Source organism: Barbus barbus (assembly GCF_936440315.1).
Source record: "Barbus barbus genome assembly, chromosome: 44".
Lineage (NCBI taxonomy): Eukaryota > Metazoa > Chordata > Actinopteri > Cypriniformes > Cyprinidae > Barbus > Barbus barbus.
The window spans coordinates 13223949-13247034 of NC_136722.1; the positions used below are offsets into that span (position 1 = coordinate 13223949).

General features: G+C 37.4%; 1 protein-coding gene across 1 annotated transcript in view; it reads right to left on the reverse strand.

Moving 5' to 3' along the window:
• The window catches only part of LOC306862955 (contactin-associated protein-like 2), a gene marked incomplete at its 5' end in the record, with an annotated part of 449762 nt that overhangs the window by 204315 nt on the left and 222361 nt on the right, over window positions 1–23086 (reverse strand). Inside the window, one exon of the mRNA XM_079406069.1 lies at window positions 11888–12037. Within this exon, the coding sequence (XP_079262195.1) occupies window positions 11888–12037 (150 nt within the window). The remainder of the gene's footprint in view (window positions 1–11887; window positions 12038–23086) is intronic.

Consider the following 23086-nt stretch of genomic DNA (forward strand, 5'->3'; position numbering starts at 1 on the left):
TGGTTGAAAGCTTTCATCGAATCTAGAGATAATACTGCGCAAGGGGAGGACAAACTATTATTTTAATTAATAATATGATATAACCTGCGTAGGTTATCCAAAGCTGAGCGAGATTTAATGAATCCTGTTTGGTCATGATGAACTAACTTATTCATAAATTTCTCTAGACGACGAGATAGTACTTTAGCATATAATTTAACATCAGTCCCTATCAAAGAAAGTGGCCGGTAGAACAGGAAGTCGGATCTTTATCTTTTTTTTAACAAGAGAGAAATAACAGCTATATTAATGGATGGGTGAAATGAGCCTTGAGTAACTGAAATAATTATCATATCTAACATGAGGGGGCCTAAATCCGACCAAAAAGTAGTATCTATGCCTGGGGATTTCCCCTTGTTCATAGATCAAATTGCTGACTCCAGCTCCTGAAGAGAGATCGGTTCAGCCAGGTATTCCGAATCCGAATCTGACAGCCTAGGTAAATCAAGGTTGGACAGAAAAGATGCAAAAGAGTCAGGGTCACCATCAGCAGAAGAAGTATAGAAGTTACAGTAAAAAGAGTGAAAGGCAATATTAATGTATTTTGGGTCTGTCATAATGAGCCCAGATTGGGATTTCACTGCTGAAATATTAGCAAACTTTTCATTGTTGTGTAATCTTAGGGCTAAAAGGTGGCTTAGTCTACTCCCATGAAAATAGTAATTCTGCCTGGATCTTTGAATCAGGAATTCTGCCCTGGATCTCAGTAATGGATTGAGTTAGGACCTAACCGCCATGATTTTACTGAGTGTATTGTCTGAGAAACAACACTGATTATTTCTAGTCAGATTCTGGAGCTGTGATTCCTTATAAATCCTTTAACTGCATTCCAAAGTGTTTGAGGATCATCCACTGAACCTTGGTTAATTTCAGTAAACTCAGCAAATTTATTTATTATTTAGACAGCAAAAGTCCAGCTGGAGTTCACTGAGAGTTGGTGGATGAAAGGCATCTAAGAAAATCTCTTGCTTCTTCTGGGGAGTGTAGCATTTTAGGTTCACCTTGATTGAGATTGACCTTCAGCGTTGCAGGATAAAGGAGAAAATTCTGGATGCCAGCTTCTCTCATCTCCTTCCTAATTGGTGCAAATGCACTTCTTCTTTTTGCGGTGACCGATGAAAAATCTGGAAAGAAAGACAGCGTTGCTCCATCGGAATTTTTCAACGGGGCATGAAGTCTGGCGGCACGCAGAATGAGCTCCCTCTGAGAAACAACACTGATTATTTCTAGTCAGATTCTGGAGCTGTGATTCCAGTTCAACTATCTTTTTGTGTCGGTTTTTCTAAAGGAAAGAGAAATATGAAATTGAGCTATTCCTTATAAATCCTTTAACTGCATTCCAAAGTGTTTGAGGATCATCCACTGAACCTTGGTTAATTTCAATAAACTCAGCAAATTTATTTCTGAATTGACTGCAAACATTTTCATCCTGTAATAATTTAGGGTTAAATCGCCATCTAGTGGCACGAGATGGCAGAGGGATCAAAGATAATCTGAACACATTTCCATCATGATCTGACAGAGATAAGGAACAGATACCGGCATCACGAACAGCTGAAGATAAAGAAGTAGAAATTAAAATACAGTCAATTCGCGAACAGGATTTATGAATAGCAGAAAAGAAAGTGAAAGACTTAGCAGAAGGGTTTAATAAATGCCAACTGTCCACCAAGGAGGATGAGGTTACACATTGCAGAAGTTTGTCAGAACACAAAGCTTGAGAGTGTGATTCATTTGGTCCAGATCTATCTAGGATATGCGACATTACAGAATTCATATCTGCACGCAATACAATTTCAAAATCTGAAAACTTCAAGAGATAGGCTGATAAAACAGAGAAAAAAGTAGGGTCAGGAGTACAAGGGGCATAAACTGAGAGAAATACAATATTCCTATTCTCCACTATTGTTTTTATATGTGTTATTCTACCATCTGTATCACAACCTTTCTCTAAAATAGTAATATTTAAAGTCCAATATTAGGACACCCTTGGTTTTAGTATCCGAAGATGAGTGAGATACCACTTCATAAAACGTATTATTACACCTGCGTATATCCTCCTCTTTCAAATGGGATTCTTGTACTAATACTATATCAATCTTTCTTCTTCGCAAAAAAATCCAGAAAACCTGTACGTTTGTGAGGGCCATTTAGCCCATTAATATTAAAACTCAAAATATTAAGGTCAGTCATACGTATCAAACAGAATTACTGCATAAGAAGACAAAATACAAGTTTGAAAATAAAACCAGTCGAGTCTACCATTAAACCACACCCCCCCCACCCTCCCCGTTATCATTCAAAAAAACAAACACATTCCCATGAACTATGGTAGATCAAACCAAGAACAAACCCTGACCTGCCAGCACCCCTTAATATGGTCCGTGGCGTCAACAAAAACCTGCACATTACTGTAGCACCAACATTTGGCCCCATGGTCACATATTGACTAGGTAGTATTTCTAAGTGAACAGTGAAAGAGAGTCACCTAACCATTTAGAGCACCTCTTCTCCGATTAGACAGTAAAAGTCCAGCTGGAGTTCACTGAGAGTTGGTGGATGAAAGGCATCTAAGAAAATCTCTTGCTTCTTCTGGGGAGTGTAGCATTTTAGGTTCACCTTGATTGAGATTGACCTTCAGCGTTGCAGGATAAAGGAGAAAATTCTGGATGCCAGCTTCTCTCATCTCCTTCCTAATTGGTGCAAATGCACTTCTTCTTTTTGCGGTGACCGGAGAAAAATCTGGAAAGAAAGACAGCGTTGCTCCATCTGAATTTTTCAACGGGGCATGAAGTCTGGCGGCACGCAGAATGAGCTCCCTGTCCGTGTACCGCCGCAGTTTAAAGATGAAAACCTGTGGTTTAGCACGATCTGAGGAGAGCCTTGTGTACATGCGATGCGCTCGCTCCACTTTAATCTCTTTGCCCACCAGAGACAGGAGCCACGTCAGTAGCGATCTTTTCAAAAAGCCCATAGGGTCGTCCTTTTCGGAACCTTCAGGCAATCCGACCAGACGCAGATTGCTGCGCCTATTGTGATCCTGCAAGTCCACAACCTGTTACTCGAGCGCGGCAACTCGCCTATCGCCATCTGCAACAACTTTCTTTTGTTCTCTCAGCTCCCCTGTAAGAAGATCCAGTTTAGAGCATAGCGACTGAAAACCTGACATGTGAGAAGCGAACTCGTTCCGCATCGCCGTCAACTGGGTTCTTAGAATGTCCTCAAAGTGTGTAACAGTGTTCGCCATCTTGTCCATCATATCGCTCGCGGTCGGTGGCTTGGATTTCTTCTTAATCGGAGAAGCCGATGGAGACAACTCCTGATGTTTAAGACTGCATGCCATCAGGTGAAGCATCGCCAATGAATAAAACTTAAAACAAAACGAAAACAATCAGCAAAAAGAGGCCAAACGTACAGAGCTGTACTCAAGTGCGACTAGGTTCATGAGCACGTCCCGTGACTCCCTTGTAAAGGTGTTTTTTACACTACCATTGAGAAATTTTAATCAAAGTATGTTATAGACTTTTCATTAACACCATAAAGAATCATATCAACTTGTGTAAAATGGGCATCCGATGACCCCTTTAAAGCGTTATCTATTGATTCTACAGCTTATTTATATTATATACGATCTGTATATATTAACGTTCATTTAAAATAAATGATTTATAATAACTGTTAAACTAAAATTGCTTGTGTGTAATGGATTAATAATAATATAAATCATATAATTATATGAATCATATAAAATAACTTGGTTTTGGCCAGACAATTTTTTTTAGTACTAGTGACCTTTAATTTGGAGCAAGAGAAACTGGGGGAGTGACTTTTTTGTGTCAGACATGTGTCACTTTGCTTATATCTGATTGGTCCCATTTCAGTTTGAGATCTCTAACTCAGAATGTAACCTGTCCTGGAGCAGGTTAGCCGTGGAGTGTAAATTACTCTGGCAATGAACGTAGCTAAAAACCAAGTCACATTCATGGTATCTAAAACCCAGGATTGGTGCAAAATAAACTGAAATTTACCTGGCTAGGCAGCTAATCCAGCTTCATGGTACAGGCCCCTCGTCAACACTGTTTTTGGCTAAGTCCAAATCTAAATACACATGAAATGACTTGAAACGAGTGCCAGTTTTTTGCAGGGTTTTGGGTTCAAATTTCATGAACCGATTCGATTCTCATTCACAAGCTTGTGATTCGATTCGATAACCAATTCGATTAGATTCGATTTAACAAATTAAATAGTGAAGAACAGTGAAAATTATAATGCATATGTTATATGGGGCATATATTTAGCAAAATGCTCCTTTCTAGAGTTAATTTTTCTAGCTGACTAACGAGTTTATGGTCACCGAATAGGTTTAATTTTTTTTATGAGGTAAATGTGACGTTACACATTGTTTATAAGCCGTTGTATTGATGTCTTTGTGTGGCTGAAACACTGATTGCGCTATTACATGAGACAGGATACTGACTTTCTTTTAACTCACCTTCGGAGGTTTATTCATGTTTATTTCGTGCTGAAACGGGTTGAAGCGGAGGAGATGATCAGTTCACGTGTGTTTCGAGTGACCGCTTCTGTTGACCTGAGGTGCTACAGCAATCTGTCACTCCACAATAAACAGCACTTATTGTTTGAATATTGTAATAAAATGGACAGAAATTAAAATTTGAGACTTTCATATCAGTAACAAAGCACAAAGCTTATTGCGACTTATTGAGGTACGATCAGGCTGGACTAATCGATTCTTGGGATTTAAGAATTGATATTGTTTCTTAAAAATGAGAATCGATTGAAATTCGAGAAATATATCTTTTTACCCAGCCCTAGCGTTTAGTTGCATGCTACCTCTGCAGCCATCGTGACACTGTCACGGTGCACACACTAGGAGGAAACAGGAACACTCAGACTAGGACGTAAACTCAAATAATAGTCTTTACTGAACACATCAAGGCAGGGCAAGACAAGGCTTACAGACAGGAAACACCGGGGGTAACGAGTAGACCAGACGAAATCTAACGGAACAGACAGGACTAATATACACAGGTAAATCATAGATAATTAGACAAACACAGCTGGACAATAATTAACTAAATGATTACATATAACAAGGACAGGAAACAAACCAAATATGGACACAAGAGGCAGGAACACATGACACACACGACAGAGGACTGACAGACACATGCACCTATATCAAATATTTTTGGTGTAAAAGAAGATGACATAAGAAAAGGGCAAACAGTTTAAGTTTGATAGATTTTTTAGATCTTATAAAGAAGAAGAAGAAGAAGAAGAAAAAGACTTCTTAATAAAAAAAATAAAGTTTTTGAGTATTAAAAATAATAGCCAAAGTCAGCAGTACCAAATAAAAGCTCCATTACGTGTCATATACTGTTCAGAGAATTATTTGAGAGCCCTTTTCTTTATTCCACTCTATTAGAAAGTCATCAAAACAAAAGCTGAGCTCCTACAGGTTGATGGCTATTTTAAAGTTCTAATCTGCTGCACAAGAACTCTATGGCCCTTCGATGTTTAATGCTGTCTTTTTTATTACAAAATCCAATCTACTGCCATCTCCCATCAGACAGTCATTAATTCGGTGAGGTCTGACACAAATGTGCAGAACCATCCTCTGTAAAATGGGTTTGGGAGACTACATCTAACCAGAAAGAATGTCGGGAGACAAACAGTCCCTTTCTTAGAAAAACAAAGCTATTCTCACTGTTCCACTGCAGACAGCTAAATACATATGAGAGGTCTTTTGGAGACATTGGAGACTGATGGGAATTTTTTTGTTTGCTAGAATATTCCATTAGCTCTTTGTCATAATGAAGAGGCAAAACTTTTTTTTAATTGTTAATGGAATACTTTGCAGTTTCATTAGAGACTTTTTTTTTTTTTTATATGGTCACAAAAATATATTTATTTTCATGAAAAATGCATGGTGAAACATAATATGTGCAAAAAAGTTTTGTTTAAATTTAATATAAAAGCATGTAAATATAGGCATTTAGCATAGCAAAAGGGATTGTTCACCCAAAAAAATTAAATTATTTTCTTTCTGATCTAAACACAAATGAATCTACTTATGAAAAATTTTGTCCATACAATTAAATGGGGTCCAAAACCAAAATCGGACCCAACTGATATCCAATAAACAATAACATTGGGGTGATTGGGAAGTATTTTAATTTTTTTGTGCGCTAGACTTTTTTTTTCACTCCATAACAACAGGGATTTTTACCTCAAATATACATTTTTAGGTAAGGCAAGACAATTTATTAATATAGCATGATCACTTTTAATTATTTAACATTTCAACTGTGAAACTATTTTATTTGGTAATTGAAAAAATAATGAATTGAATTAAAAAGAAAAGTAGAAATGTTGTAGACATCTGAACCCTATAGTATATATGCATCTCATGTATTACATTTAGGCCTTACACATATCAAAGTTCTCGCAATACTTGTCTGAAAACAAAACACTGTTTTTAATTATTATTATTTTTACACAATGTGCATGAGGCCAGTCTGTTTATCCCTGTAATGAGGATCTAAATCAGGTGTATGACTGTTACTGGAGGCTTGTCTTGCACAAAAACACATGACTGTCTTTGCTCTTTAGAGTCATTATCTTAAAGCTGATAACAGTAATAACCCACCGGTAGAGGCACAGAGGGTTCTGCACATTGCAAAATCGAAACTTTTTTATTGTATTTATCTATTTATTTCAATGTAAACTAGTATTCTGTTAGAGAAAGCAGTGATAAAATATTACCTACATCAGATTGCATGCCAAACAATGGCATAAATAGCATTACCAGCTGCACAAAAAATATTCTACAACCCCTTTTGATCTATTTAAACTATCTCCTAAACGGAGATAAAGCCAGTTCCCAGATTTAATGTATACATTTACACTGATTTTAAGCTGAGAAGCCATCATAGTCTTTGTACTAAGCTGACATCTGAGAAACCAATGCTCAGTCATACAATCAACCAGATAAACAGGCATCATTCCATGCATAGAAATAAGAGAGATTGTTATGCTCTTGCAGTCTGCCAACACATGCATATGTGTTCACATTGATGCAATATACTACAGCTGCCTGAGCGAGGTGAATGGGAACATACAGTATTAGCTGCCTCTAGTAACCTAATCTGGTCCTGCATATTTTTTGTAAATGACCTTGCCATCGCTAGCACAGTCTGATCAGAGCCAAGCCTTTGATGATTTTACCACATTAAATTTAATGTGCCCAGTTCCATGCTCTACAATTAGCTTCCATGCATAAGCAGCCTCAATCACCAGTGTTCATGCTGGTGGTTTCTCTAGATAAACAAGAAATCTAGTGGGGAGCTGTGGTTCATCCAAAAATTGAAAATTTGCTGAAAATGTACTCACCCGCAGGCCATCCAAGATCATCAAAGCAGATCTGGAGAAATTTAGCATTACATCACTTGCTCACCAATTGATCCACTGCAGTAAATAGGTGCCATCAGAATGAGAGTCCAAACCACATGGCGCCAGGTCAATCAGGTTACATCGTGTGAAGTGAAAAGCTGAATGTTTGCAAAAAACAAATCCACCAAGACGTTTTTAACTTTAAACTGTCGCTTCTGGCCAAATTCAGTCCATAATCCATAATAATGCTTTCTCCAGTGAAAAAGTTAATCCGTTGTATACATTTCTTTAGAACAGTTTTGGACTGTTTTCCCTTATTAACAATACTTGAGCTGTACATATTTATCTCCTGATTCAGACAAAACGACTTTTGATAGAGGACTTGTATTTTAAGCAATGCTTTTAAGTAAAAAAAATAAAATAAAGTTTGTTTACTACAAACAAACAGCTTTTCACTTCACAAGATATTAACTGACAAACTGGAGTTTTGAGGATTACTTGTGGATAATTGTAATGTTTTAGTAGCTGTTTGGACTCTCATTCTGACGGCACCCATTCACTGCAGAGGATCCATTGGCGATCTTTTTTGACGAATAAACAAACTCATCTACATCTTGGATGGCCTGAGGGTGAGTAAATTTTCAGCAAATTTTCACTTTTTGGGTGAACCATTCTTTTAAAGATCTATAGAAGAAGAAGGGGAAATAAGGCCCCGCTATATACTTCAAGCAGAATCAAAAAATGAACTGGTGTGATGTCGTTTTGAACCAAATTAAGGCAAAATAGAGATTTTGGAGTTAGTTTTGGGCATTATAAAACCATCTTGACTGAGCTAACTTGCTGAAAAAGTTCACTCTGGCTGGTAAACTCCTTTAAACGTCCATTGGTCTGGGGTCATTACGTAATAGGTAGGTGTGGCTCTGTGGCTCCGCCTTCTTTGACATGGAAATCTTCTCCGGTTTCATTTCCTTTTTTAGTCTGTTGAGGTCTAACGTGAGTATTAATGCGAACACGCTGGAGATCTGCTTTATAGTAGTAAGTGAAGTTCTAATTCTAACAGAAAGCAACACTGACACATTTTCATGTTTAATACTGTAAAGCCTCTTGTTTTAAAATAATTTATTATATTATACTGCTATATGTGTCCTAACTGGAGCGCAAAACTGCAGTATTGGTTATAGCATATCCACATCACTATGATCAGATGCTTTCTTAAATGTTGTTTTCTTACGCTATAATTTTTAATTGTGTTTTTATTTCATTATTGAGAGGACATGTGCAGCACATATTAACAGATTCATACAAATGCCACTCCCAGCAGCGTGGGATGTTAGCTGACAATATTCCGCTGCTCAGGTATTTCAAACTTTATTTTACCCTTAATCAAAGAAATTAAAAGAACTTTGCTGTGAGTATATCAGGGCCTTTAAACTAACACCATAGTGCCCAAGAGCAAGATAAATAGTTTCAGTCACTGCCGTAAAACTCTACTGTAATTTGCTCATTTAATTCTTAGATATAAAAGTGTCCTTTAACTGAAAAATTACCTTATTTTATAATAATCATCTAAATAAAGAATAAACTTTATAATAACCATTCATGAACTGGCTAGGGAGCAACAAGACTTTTTCTGAGAGCCAACAAAGCTGCCAAAACTATAATGCTATACAAATAATTTAAAGCAAAGCCCATTTAAGCCACAGAGAGGTTAGTTTAATATTTTGTTTAATAAAACATATTGCTTAATATTAGCACAGACCATATGCACACACAAATGGATAGCACAGATTTAGTTTGTTTACTTGTGCAATTCGCTGAAAAGCATGCGAAAACAAAAAAGGTTCTGAAAGTGCTGTAATTGTTTGTGTGATCACTTTGCTTATAGAAGGTTGTGACAGACCCAAATCATCACTGCTGCATAGTTGCATTTTTCCAGTTGTCAAATATGTTAATGTAGTGATTTACTTCCTGTGATCAGTCACACACATGAACCCTGCACCATCTAATGTGTAGCGTCTTATTAACTCACTGTCATGCATTGTGTCCAACACATTTCATCTCCCTCTTCATGTTTCATCCATTTTCTCCACTGCTAAAGAAACACTTAAGCCTCTTAAAAGTCCTTGTCCTTACTCCTAACAATTTTGGACCTTAAGACCTCTTTTAAGGGTTAAGATGCTTTCTGAATTACATTTTTATTTTCTAGGATATTTTCTTTCAATTTAAGAGGAAACACCCACATTTAGAATTTTAGAAAATTTTCAAAATCTCTAAAGCTTTTTCATGTATACGGGCCCAGATCTCTTAGACCAAAGGTTTTCAAACATGGGCTCAGGAACCCCTAATGGACCACAAGGTGTTTGAGGATCCATAGAAATTTGAGAGAAAGAAATACTACAAAAATGTTAACTTAAGATATTAATTAAATGCATATAATACAATATTTTAATACATTATAGTTCATTTCTAAAGACAAAATTTTGACAATGTATAATGAAAATGAATACAAAGTAAAGTAAAAAAATATGTTTAAAGAATCATATTTGGCTTTACAATATAAAAGCCTATTATTTTATTTTGGAAACAAACAAACAAAGAAAAAATTAATAAATAGTTACATAATATATTAATTTATTTAAATTAAATCATATGAAAATCATTTTTATTTAAATTTTAATCAATAAGTAAATACTTTGATTATATTTTAGAATGCAGCCCCCCCCCCCCCCACCCCCCTAAAAATCATCAAATTTGAGGGCTTTGACTTCAAAAAAAATTTAAAACCCTGGTCTTAGACCATGATTTGACAGTTTGACAGAAAACGGTTTATCCCAAGAATGAGGAATTTGTACATTTTTACATTCACTTATATGTTTCAATCTGTGTTTTACAGTCATTCCCAATGTTAACACTCTTTGACATACTCATATTCTGCCATGGAGGTCTTTCTGTGCTCAAAAAAGATCCAATCAGCAGTAAATAAATCAGACAGTGCAGACACATCTCTCTAGAAAATAACAGTGACGGATGGAGAAGCATGATCGATAATTATAGTTAGTGTGCAGGTGAACCAACAGCAGCGCAGTGAGAAGAAGTGAAGCTTTTTGATCTCATTTTAGAGGCTGTCAAGTGTAAATGTGCTGCCGGGCCATGCCAGACCCAGAGCGAAGGGACTGCAGATCCTACCTCATTTAGATGCTTTTGAAGAAGTGTGAGTCTGATAAAGCTATCAGCCATGCTATCCCTCAGCCTCAATAGACAGCCAGGTTGATAGCGCCAGACAGTGCTGTCTATCTCAGCTGCTGCTCTTCCTTTGCATACTTGCCTCTCTGAGCCGCTGAATATGCTCTTATCTCTGACTTCCTGCCAATGGTCCGATCGGACAGATGGCTGGCTGAAGAGGGCACCGGGGTAGGTTCGTTTCCATCAAAGGGGGAAAATGAATGCGTGTGGGGTGGGACATGCAACTTTGGATCGAAAACTTAAAAAAACCTAATGTCAAAATGCGAGGACTGAAGGTCACAGCACCCTCCCACTCTTTCAGAAGGAGAACAAGTTCTGTTTGTCTCTTCAGACAATTTGATGAAGGCAAAATTACTCCTAACATGTTTTTGGCACTTGTCAGATCCCCTGATCCAAATACATCATGCTGATTTCTTTGGACAGAGGAAAATCATGACAACTGGATGCTTTCAACAACTATACAATATTTTTTGACTATCTTCTTCTGGCATGTTGGTTGCATACCATGACCTGGATTTGTTGGGAAACTGGAGTAAAAATTCAGCATTGTCATCACAGGAATAAATATATAAAAACACAATAATACTACAAATTCAGCATCTTGGTTTTCTCGCTATCTTCTTCTGACTTCCAACTCAAGAACGCAAACTTTTTGAAGGCTTTGCCATCAGGCTTAGACGCTCTGACTCACATTTTACTTTTATCTCATTCGCATTGTGAGGCCCAATGTTTTTCCTTGAAGACGTTTTTTTTTGTTTTAAGTGAATTTTAAATAAGTAATATCTGTGATAAATGTTTTATTCATTTTTACATCAAAACTCTACTGACATTTTGCCTTGACACTCCAGTCCTCATGAGAGTTAAAAGACAATGGAGGACGTTCACACTAATCAGGGCAGCCAATTATTTCTTCTTTTAAGCCGGCCATCCTTTTGTTAATTTTCTTTCGTTTTCCAATTAAATGAGATAAAACATAAAAGCATATCAGCATTAATGCCCCTCCTGATTTCTTTAAAGGGGTGTCTCTGCATAGTGAAGAAAGTTCTCAAATCCTTTCTAGTGCTGGTCTCTCAGCAGACACAAATTCAAAGGCCTTTGTAAATCAGTGGCTAATGCACTAGGGAGATCGAGAAGATCTGAGGATCTATTCTCATGGTACTCAGTTTTGGGCTCTGTAAATTTCTGAACTTGCCTCCAAAGTGGTACGTGCTTCCTGTTGTGATCTGGACAGGCGAGGTGGTTCTCACTGCTGATGCTTCATCCCCATCAATGGTCAGCATGGCAAAATTCTCTTTGGCCAGGAAACGAACGTCATGCCATTCTCCATCATTCAGACCAGAACCTATAAAAAAGATGGAAAACTATTGATTAACCTCCAAAACAACGCTGCAATTTTTTTTACAGCTGACTCTGTCAAGTAAAAATTTGCACTTACCTTACACCTTGAATACATGTGATCTTAATTATTATGGAAAAATCATAGAATAAACATATTTCTCAAGTTAAAACGTATATTTCAACAAATACGGTATCATAAATTAAATCATATCATGCCTACATTTTTGGGGGTAGTCACACCACATGACATTTTGCAACCTAAAATTGTCCTAAAAAGATCAAATTATCTTATATTTTGAGATGAATTAACCTTCATAAATAATTACAGGTTCTCTCTGTGTTATCATTTCCTTTCGTTTTTTCTTCTTCTCTTGTTTCTAACACAGTAGTCATGCCAAATGACTTTTTAGTGCCAAACGTTTTTCACTTACTAATAAGCTGTTAATCATATGCTGCATTTTGTAAGTATAGTATAGACATTATTCAATAAGGATGCATTAAATAAAAATGACAGTAAAGATATTTACTGTTTAATGATACAAAATATTTGTATTTCATTTTTTCTTTCCTTTCTATTCAAAGAAAAAATATTCCTCCAAAAATGTTAAGCAGCAAACTGTTTTCAACATTTAAATATAATTCATTTTTCTTGAGCACCAAATCAGCATAGCAAAATGATTTCTGAAGGATCATGTGACACTGAAGACTTAAGACTAAAGACTGAAGATTTATTTTAAACTGTAATAATATTTTAGAATATGTTTTTTAACTGTAGTTTTGATCAAATAAATGCAGCATTGGTGAGCAGAGACTTCTTTCAAACAAAAACAACCTTTATGTTTTAAGAAATAACATAAATAATATTTGATGCACAATATTTTTGTCTTAATTAGGTTTTCTATGCTAAAATCTTTTAATGAAGCTTTCTACTTCCACATTATATCAGGGCAGTTTATCACCTTGACTTTCTGCCTACAATCAATCAGTCAATCACTCAATGAAAAACTCCTAAATTAAAAACATAATTAAAGAGGTGTATTCAAGTGTCACGGTGCACACACGAGGGAGGACACAGGAACACGCAGACGAGGATATAATTTCAAATAGTAGTCTTTACTGATGACATCAAGGCAGGGCAGGGCAGGGCAGGGCAGGGCAAGACAAGACAAGACAAGACAAGACAAGACAAGACAAGGCAAGGCAAGGCAAGGCAAGGCAAGGCAAGGCAAGGCAAGCCAAGGCAAAGACAGGAACACCGGGGAGTAACGAGTAGACCAGACCAAATCAAACTCAACAGACAGGACTATAAATACACAGGTAAATCATAGATAACGAGACGAACACGGCTGGACAAGAATTAACTAATGATTACATTTAACAAGGACAGGAAACAAACCAAATATGGACACAAGAGGCAGGAACACATGACACGCACAACAGAGGACTGACATCAAGTCAGTGTATGCATGAATTGTATTTTCAATTAATTATCAAATGAAAAACAAAGAGTCATTGACCCACATACAAACATATACTGAACAGGATTTTACATCTGGAATTCAAATGCAATCCGCAATAGGCTGCTGATGATAAAATGACAAGGGTGTTTTCACACCTTGGAACGACAATAGCTTTGAGGGCTTATTGTTTTTTTGTAGATATATTTATTAATTTATCTTTTTGAGCAGGAGTCCAGGATTCGTCGGCAAAACATTGTTAAAATGCACCTATACGAAGAGCATTAAGTCGGCATTATAAAATGAAAAGGCGCGCTTTGATTTTGAATGGCGAAGACGTGCACACCCACTGCTTTTCACTCAACTTACGTAATTACCCATTATACAGTGTGATATAGCCTGGTTCATTGGTCTTTTGGATCGGATTGCTTTCTCACTACAACCGAACCGCTCCAGAGTTCGTTTTCAATCGAGCCGAGACCACCTCGTTCAGGCGATCTCGGACCGATTGTTTTGGCGCGGATCCGAGCGCGATTGCCCTGTTCACATATGCCCAAACGAACCGAGCTAAGGGGGGAAACGTGCTAGGCTCCGAAACAACGGGCCAGGTGTGAAAACACCCTTAGGGTGCTTTCACATCTGTAGTTCGGTTCATTTGGTCCGGACCAAAGGCATAAAATTATACATTGTAGCTATTTTTAGCCGTTTTGTTTCCTTTTCACACCATACTGTTTGCTCTGGTCCAAACCAGCTGAAATGAACCAAAATGCAGTCACATGACAACATCCGCTCCACTTGTTGGCTAGATGTGTCTTTGAACGCATTCCCTAAACTGCTTTTCGATTGGTCAAAAAGAGCATGCGGGAAAATTCCAACGGTGCTCCCGGAAGTAAACAAAGACAGGAGTAAAATGCAGCAGACAGCACACTGCTATTACATTATTATTACAAATTTCTATGATGCTCCGCACCTACTCACAACCCCAAGTTTGTCCGCGACCTGCCATGCTAAACTTCAAACTGTCAACAAACACTTCCTCATCCTTCCTACGGCAGCTGGTTTAGTCCAAAAATGCGCAGTTCTTTTTGCAGTTGGGTCTGTTTGAGGTCGGATTGCATTCTCACCACAAACAAACCGCTTCAGGGTTCGTTTGAAAGCGTGCCGTGACCACCTCTTCAAGGAGATCTCGGTACGCTTGTTTGGTCTGCTTTTGGTGCGCACATGAGTGCGATTTCTGTATTCTCACCTGCCCAAACGAACCACACCAAGAGGGAAAACGAACTCTAGTGCGATTCAACCAAACTAAATGAGGCAGGTGTGAAAGCACCCTTAGTCTCCACTGAGGGTGGATTCAGGACGATAGGGGTTCAGGTTAACAAACCCACAGCAGCTGTTGATTTGACAGCTCTGATTGATAAATCAGAGAGTTATTATTTACTCTGATGCCATCGTGAAGGGTAAAAGTCATCAGAATATAATAACCAGGTTGATGCTAGCTTAGAGCAATGAATTCCTTTCCACCATTAATCATCCACTGGTGGAAAGACATTAGCTCATTGGAGGTCCCCAGTGGCCAGTTTACCTCTATCTGTCACACACCACAAAACACTGAACAACTGTTCTCTCCTTCCTGACCGCTCTCACTCTCAGGCACAGTCCACTTGGCACGAACAAGGCCAAAGTACCTTACACGCCATTACCTCTGATAAATTTGTCTCTCAGAAGTTGCTGGTAATATGAACGGACAGCGCTTTCTGCCATTTACTAGTATGTCATCCATCAGTTTCTCTCAAACTCTGTACATTTTGTGCTTGTGTAGGTGTATGAAGTGAACGGTGTAGCAGAGATGCCTGTCACAAGCTGCATAAGTAGTTTCATGCTGGTCAAACACATATAGCTTCAGCAATAACCAACTTGTGCCAGTAACAGACTAGCATTGGTCTACTAGAACTAGTTTAAACTGAGGTTTAAACAATATATTGCAATAAATAAAAAAGCAAATAAGCACAACCTATGTAGTCTGATATACAAACAAATGGCTGATTTGAACGGTTCTTTTGAATCATTCAAGAGACTCACCAAATCAGACATTACTCTGAATCAGTCTGGCGAGTGACAAATCCTAAATAAATACATTTATTCATAATAAAATCAGCTAAAAGATGTAGCAGACTAATGTAGCCTACTGTATATGCTGTCTGCCTCCTCTACCTCTTGTATGAAAGAAATATTAATAAATATATACATTTTTTATGTTATGCATCTGAGTTTTTCCTATTGGTGGGTAAATTAATAAGTTAATTTGATCAGATTCTTTGTTACTTCTTTGTCAAAAGACAGAAGTTTCATTGTTGTCTTACAAAAAATAATGCCAAAATTGTTAACAGATAAAACTGATTTTAATGTTTATAACTGTATAAAACAAAATTAATCAAATTTATAAATTGTCTATAATAATTTCAAGGTTTTTTAATACATTTTCACAAAAATGTATTAAAATTAAAGTATTAATCAAAATGTCCATATGATCTCTAAATTTAAACATTTTGTATTAGCAAGGCTTCAACGTTTGAAAATACAGATTAATTTTGATTAATTTCTCAGAAAACGAAAAAGATTTATGTTCAGTGTTCAAGTAAATGTATCTTGTTTTCAGGATGTTTAGGTACTCATATTGGAAAACAAAATAAAACACTGAACAAGATACTACATTTATTGCAAAGACTATGAATTTAAGACTTTCTGCTTGATTTATGACCTTTTTAGGCCCTAATTTGTGGAGGAGCGAATTAAGACACAGAACAGAAACCCTGTAAATGTTGTGATTAAAAGAATTGACTTACATCACCTTCCCCAAATACCATCCATCAGAAAACAGGAATACACATAGACACACACAGACAAAAGTTTTATAAAAATTCTCTCAGTAAACACATAATACACTCAAATGTGCTCTAATTAGACCAGAAAGGTGGATCATGGGGCACAGTCTTGATGTACATCTCCACAGCATCACTATGTACAGCCTTTTTGCAACTTTCCTAATTACACTACATCAGTGTGAGAGGGCAGCACCCCTGCATGTCCTCATGAGAGGCCCTGCAGTCATTACCCACCGTCATGGATTAATTAACACAATGTGGGTCCCTTGAACTCTGACAGATCAACCTACAATCATTACTTTCCACCTGCTTAATCAGCTTTCCCATGATGACCTTCAGCTCCTCAGGATCACACACATACAATGGTTTCTCTCTTCCAACATGATTGAACTCCACTGAAAGAATAAGCGACGCTCATAGACTACACTGCCCAAACAGATTTTGATAAATGTCTGGTGGATTCCAGCTGCACAAAACCATTAAAGTGTGAATGACATTTGAAGGACTTTGTGCCCTTTAAAAAGCAGGTGCATCCTCAAATGGGGTTCAAAGGTAGAGATGCAATTACAGGGATGCACAGCCTCCAGCTCTATTTGTCATCATGGTAAGTCTGATATTTGGGCTGCGAAAGGCTCTCTGCAACTCAAGCCAAGAAGCCCCAGATGCAATAATGTCATCAAAAAGGATTGCTGGGAAAGTTTCTGCTTCCTCACTACTCAGAGGTTCACAGACACCAAGCCATGATTAATGTTAGGCTTTGCCAGGAAAGAGTGCTCTTGGGAGAGCAGGAACTTCAAGCTTCAGCTTTTCCATGAATATGTTTTTGATAGTGGAGTGTCTGAAATGGTCTTAGAAGCTCCTTTTTTAAACATGAAGAGAAAGGCGCTGAAATATGTATCATGCCTCCTCTGTCCACCCCACAGAAGAATATTAATGACTTATCCGAGGGAGGTCTTGGTTATGTGACCAATTCAGATTTTCTATGAATGTCACAGGCAAAATCTTTGGTGGAAGTTCAGTAACAATGAGTGATGCACCAATTTTGCATACTGTCTGATTCACTGATGAACTCATTCAAATGAGGTACTGGTAAAATCGCAATAGAAAGTGCACACAAACTGCAATTTCAAATTAAATTTCAATAGCACAATGAGTTGTGAATAAGGTACAATATATTGAGCCAAAATTATGGAGGCATGTTTGTGCCAAAAATAAAGACAATTACTTAACTTCAATACACACAGTGCAATTTCATCACATTTAGTACCTGGTTAAACTACTTTGTCGGTGGTTAATAAATTAGACATTTTACTGCAAGCAAAAGTAATACCGCTGTTTAATGAAAATATATTTTCAGGTGATATAAATCAGGTGATCCGTATCTTTCGAAATGCGTTGGGACAAATATACACGACTGTTCAAAAGTTTTGGTTTTGGGTTGGTAAGTGTTTTAAATGTTTTTGCTTATGTTCACCAAGGGCAAAAATACAGTACAAAACAGTAATACTGTAAAATATTATTACAATTTAAAATAACTTTTCTGTTTTAATATATTTTAAAAGATAATTTATTTCAACGATGACAAGTTTTTGAGCAGCCAGTAATCCATCCAGTTACATAGAGTCACATAATCCTTCAGAAATCATTCTAATGTACTGAATTGTTGCTCAAGAAACATTTCTTATTATTATCAATGTTAAAAGCAGTTGTGCTGCATAAAGTTTTTACATAAGTTTGGCACAAAGCTATAGTTTGCTTTGTGTCTTGGCTTTGGCCTGTTGTAGAGTCCATTTCTGGAGGCACAGCTTGTGGGCTCCAGGGGACGGAGCTCAGACTCGCCGTTATTGTTTGCAGAGGCTTTTGTGAGTGATGTAAAATACACACGACCACCCGATGGCCTTCACACATTCATCCTCGAGTAAACAGAATTATTCCCAGCCATTGCTTTTAAATTCTTTAAATTGCTGCATATGGACTGTGCAAGAGAATGGATAAATAATATTTATTTATGAAGTCATTTATATAAATATTTCCCTCACGCTATATAATGTAATTTTTCTTTTCTTAACATAAAATGAAAAATAAAAAGTTGATAAAAAAAGTTAAGTAACTGAAGAAGATACATAAAATGGGTGATAAAGGAACGTTTAGATGCTACGCCAACAATATTGGATATTTCAGCAGAAGCCTGCGGGATAAACCTGATATTCTCTACTCTCAGTCACCTCCACATATCACATTGATTTTAGAAACCATCGCCACCCTGAAGGGGACAGGAGAAGGAGAGAGAGTAACTCTGCTTATTTCTGACTGATAAAACTTGACCAAGGAGCTGGCTCTGGAAAAGACAAACCTCCTGTTTTCCTCTGGAAAATGGACACGGTTAAAGAAGGTTCACGGGTCAAGGCTTTGAGCTTTTCAAAGCTTTTTTTTTCATCTTGTCAAAAGGATGGCCTGCAGTGTTTAACTAGACACGGAGCTATAAAACAGAGGACACTGTAACAGACACTATCTGAGTGAGAGCGGCTAAAATAACAGAGATCTCACACAGACATTATTGAAAATAGGCAAAGTCATGGACATACTCCTTTGTCTGAACTTACTGTAAATTATGGATGAGCTAAAGACATAATAGCACTGTTCCAATACCAATGCCTCACTGCCCACTGTCTACATAGTCATCCTAACCACCATTGAACCCTATAAGTGACTGATAAGAAACTTTCAAACCTTTCAAACTTGACAAGGATCCACACGAGGACCCCTCATGATCCCTTTGCTAAAATATAAAGGAAGATAAACTGACATTCAAAATTTATTTTTTATAAAAAAAAAAAATAATAATTTTATTCAGCAAGAATTAATAAAAATTGACTGTAAAGATGTATTTGTTGTTACAAAATATTTCTCTATTTTAAATAAAGGCTGTACTTTTGAACTTTCTATTCATCAAAGAATCCTGACAAATATGCTTCAGCACCAAATTTGATGATTTCTAAGGATCATGTGACACTGAAGACTGGAGTAATGGCTGCTGAAAATTCAGGAATAAATAACATTTTAAAATATATTTAAATAGAAAACAGTTATGTTAAATTGTGATATTTCACATTAGTATCTTTAATCAAATAAATGCAGCATATATATATATATATATATACAGGGTGCGATTTGTGAAAAAAAGCAGAGGGGGGGGGGGGGTGCTTTTGAAAATGTTTTTCTCTCTCCATAGGTGGAAGGTAATAGCCCAAGTAACCTAATGTTAGTGTAATCTATAATCGCACATTATAAACCCGTCTTTTTAGGCAAGTAATAAATAATGGGTGTCATGTCATGAAATGTTTTTAATACGACGGAAACTGTATTTAACGTGATCACAATCTATTAAAAACATTAAGTTAAGCTATTAATCATTTCATTTCAACGGTTATTCAAGCAACAAATAAATTATATAGAGAAAGCGAGCAAAGAACGCAGCATCAACGGAGCTTTTTGAAACTCCGAATCAGTTAAACCATCGAGTCGCAATATGATTCATTTTTCGAAGCCCTCCAATCGGATTTTGTATCGCAAATCATTTGATTCAGAATGGGACTTTAAAGCGCGTATCGCAAATCATTTGATTCAGAATGGGACTTTAAAGCGCGTATCGCGAATCATTTGATTCAGAATGGGACTTTAAAGCGCGTATCGCGAATCATTTGGAGTGAGATCGCAGGATGTTTTTATCCCCACCTGGGATGAAAATAATTCAGCAGAGGCAGGGATGCATAAACCAGAGGGGGGGGGGGGGGGGGAATCCCCCCCCCCCCCAGCAAATTCAAGATATGGAGGCAGAAAATGTATACATTTACATAATTTCATATAGTTAATCAATATCACAGAAGAGTGCCATTTTTTCTCTCCAAAACTCAGCATAATTACAAATGATTTTTACAACGGTTCAATAAGCAAGAAGTTAATTAATAGACTTACGTTTTAGATGGCATATTGCCTGTTTTTATTCAATTGCGCCAACAAAAATAATTCCAAACACAGACACAGCCCTGTTTTGCGTCTCTGAGGAACATGACAGTGTTTCGTTCCTGAATGAATTGCTCGTTAAATGATTGGTTCAATCGCAATGACTCACTAACTTAACAGTGACTTGCTGCCACCTGCTGGTGGTTTTAATTTCACGTTTAAAGTATCTTTTAATTTTTTAATTAATTTCAAACATCAGTTACCAACGTTTTATGTTTAAAATATCAAAACATTATTTATGCATTTGTAACTGCAGGTTAAAGCATTACATATCCCTCTGAGCTACATTAAACATTGTGTAAAAGCATATAAATGCCATTCAGATGAAACTTCTATGTTTCCTCTGCATTGCAAAGATGAATTTTGTCAATACTGACTTAATTTGCTTGGTAATATCCCAAATGTCTTATTGACTGATTAAATGTTAACAATTTACTCAAAAGGTGATGCACACTTTTAGAAAAAAAAGGCTTTATATGCTTTGCATGTGTCAGACTTGTGTCCCTGTGTCCTGTGTTTCCCTCCCTCTTATGTCATTGATTTCAGGTGTTTCCCATAGAGTTCCTCATTATGTTGATTATTTAAAGTGTGTTCTGTTCCATGGTTCCGGGTCTGGTAATGTTTGTCTTACCCCTGTGCTCCATGTCTCCTGGTGTGAGCGTCATTAAAAGGAATGTTGATTGTTCTCCTCGTCTCCTCGCTCCTTGCTCCCAGCGCAACGTGACAATGGGTTACATCAGCTGGAATACTTAAAACCAGAGCTGTTTTTGTTTTATATGTTGCTAAGACACGTCAAGTATAGCTCCATCATTGTTCAAAGTAAAAAATTAGTTTTAATTACTAGTGGGCCGTTATCGGCGTTAACGTGCTGCGTTAACGTGAGACTCTTATCGGGAGATAAAAAAAATATTGCCGTTAATCTATTCTCAAAATTGGGTTGGGAGCTGGGTCTATACTATGCAAGCTATGATGACTTTCACCTTGATATTTTAGCGCGGATGTATACCTAGCCGAATTGCACTGTAGGGGGCGAGAACGAGTCTTCGAACCTGTGTGTATGCCTACTGTGAAATTACCACATCAAACGTGACGTGCTAACATGGATGCAGCTATGAAGCCGCCGGGTTTGCTTCAGGGAAATTTTATTTTTAAGAAGCTTCCCAATGGAAACCTCGACAAGACTAAGGTTGTTTGCACCTTGTGCAATGCGGAATTAGTTTACTGTAGGAGTTCTTCCAGTCTCAAATACCACCTAAACGCAAAGCATCCCTTAGCTAATGCGGAAGATGCCGGGCCAAGCACTGATGTAGCGCAGGGGAAGAGTCGTCGTCAAACTAACGTTACTATGTTTGAGTGCAACCGAGGCAAGCCCGTCAGCACAGCTGTATCAGCAAAGCTAACTAATCTCCTCGCTCAGTGGATTGCCACAAGCTGCCGGTGGTGGACGATGATGGGCTCCAGGCGGCCACAGGTGACCCATCTTACAAACTACCTGCGAGGCAAACTATCATGAGGAGAATACATGACCAGCACGCCGCAAAGAAAGTCGCAAAAGATCAGGTAATTTACATAGGAAGAGGAGATCTAGTTTGTCACCAGAAAATGTGAACAAGCTGGTCTGCCTGAGTGACTGGTGGAAGGAGAAATAGAGCTTGGACTGATTGACACAAAGCTACTGTCTGTAAACAGTTCATCACGACCTCTTATGTAGGCCTACAGTTCAAAATTCATGTTTAACTGAATAAACAGTTAGTAAACACAAGTTCATCTTATTGAACATGATTTATTTTCATCACCAATTATCATAGTAGAACAGCTTTCTCAAGCAGTTTGTGATGTATTTTGGAAACAGGAGATGAGCCCCTGGTCTAATGCGCCACCTGGCTTGAGAAACCCGTTCTCAAAGACTTACTTTTAGTCATTATTTGGGTAGCACACGTATTCTGAATGCCTTCGGCAGAATTCAAATGAGCCATTTTAATCTAGATTAATCTAGATTAATTCCAATATTACAGTGAGATTAATCTAGATTAAAAAAATTAATCTATGCCCACCACTAGTTTTAATAAATAAAACATTTTTAAAAATCACAAATTCTTTCTTTTTTCTGTATTGATAACGTACCAAACCGTGACACCACTGTATCGAACCAAACCTTGAATTTTGTGAACCGTTACACCCCTAATATATATATATATATATACACACACACACACACACACACACACACACACACACAGTTCTTTCTGGTTCTTGAATCTGATTGGCTGATAGGTATGCGATATTGGAGTCCAACAGAGCTCCTTGTCCTCTTCACCGTTTGTATCACTCCGCTTGCCAAAGTTGCCGTAGTTCTCACAGCGAGTGTCATGGCGGATGGCCAAATCCACTATGATTTTAAAAATAATACTGTTTTGTATCACGGAATGCAGTTCTAAGAGTTTTTTAGGCGAGAATGTGCTTGCTTGGACTTCAAATATGCAGTTTTTTAATGAAGATAAGGTCTATTTCAAATTTGCTTCAACATTTTTGGAGACGGAAGATCCATCGGTTCAGCGGCTATTCAGCGCTCATTACACCCGCAGAGAGCAGCTTCACCCCGGCCAGATCTTCTGGAATTTACCGCTGGCTCTGATGTCTCTATAGTGGTTAAACATGAGATATAACTCGTGTTGGGTAAATCTAACAGCC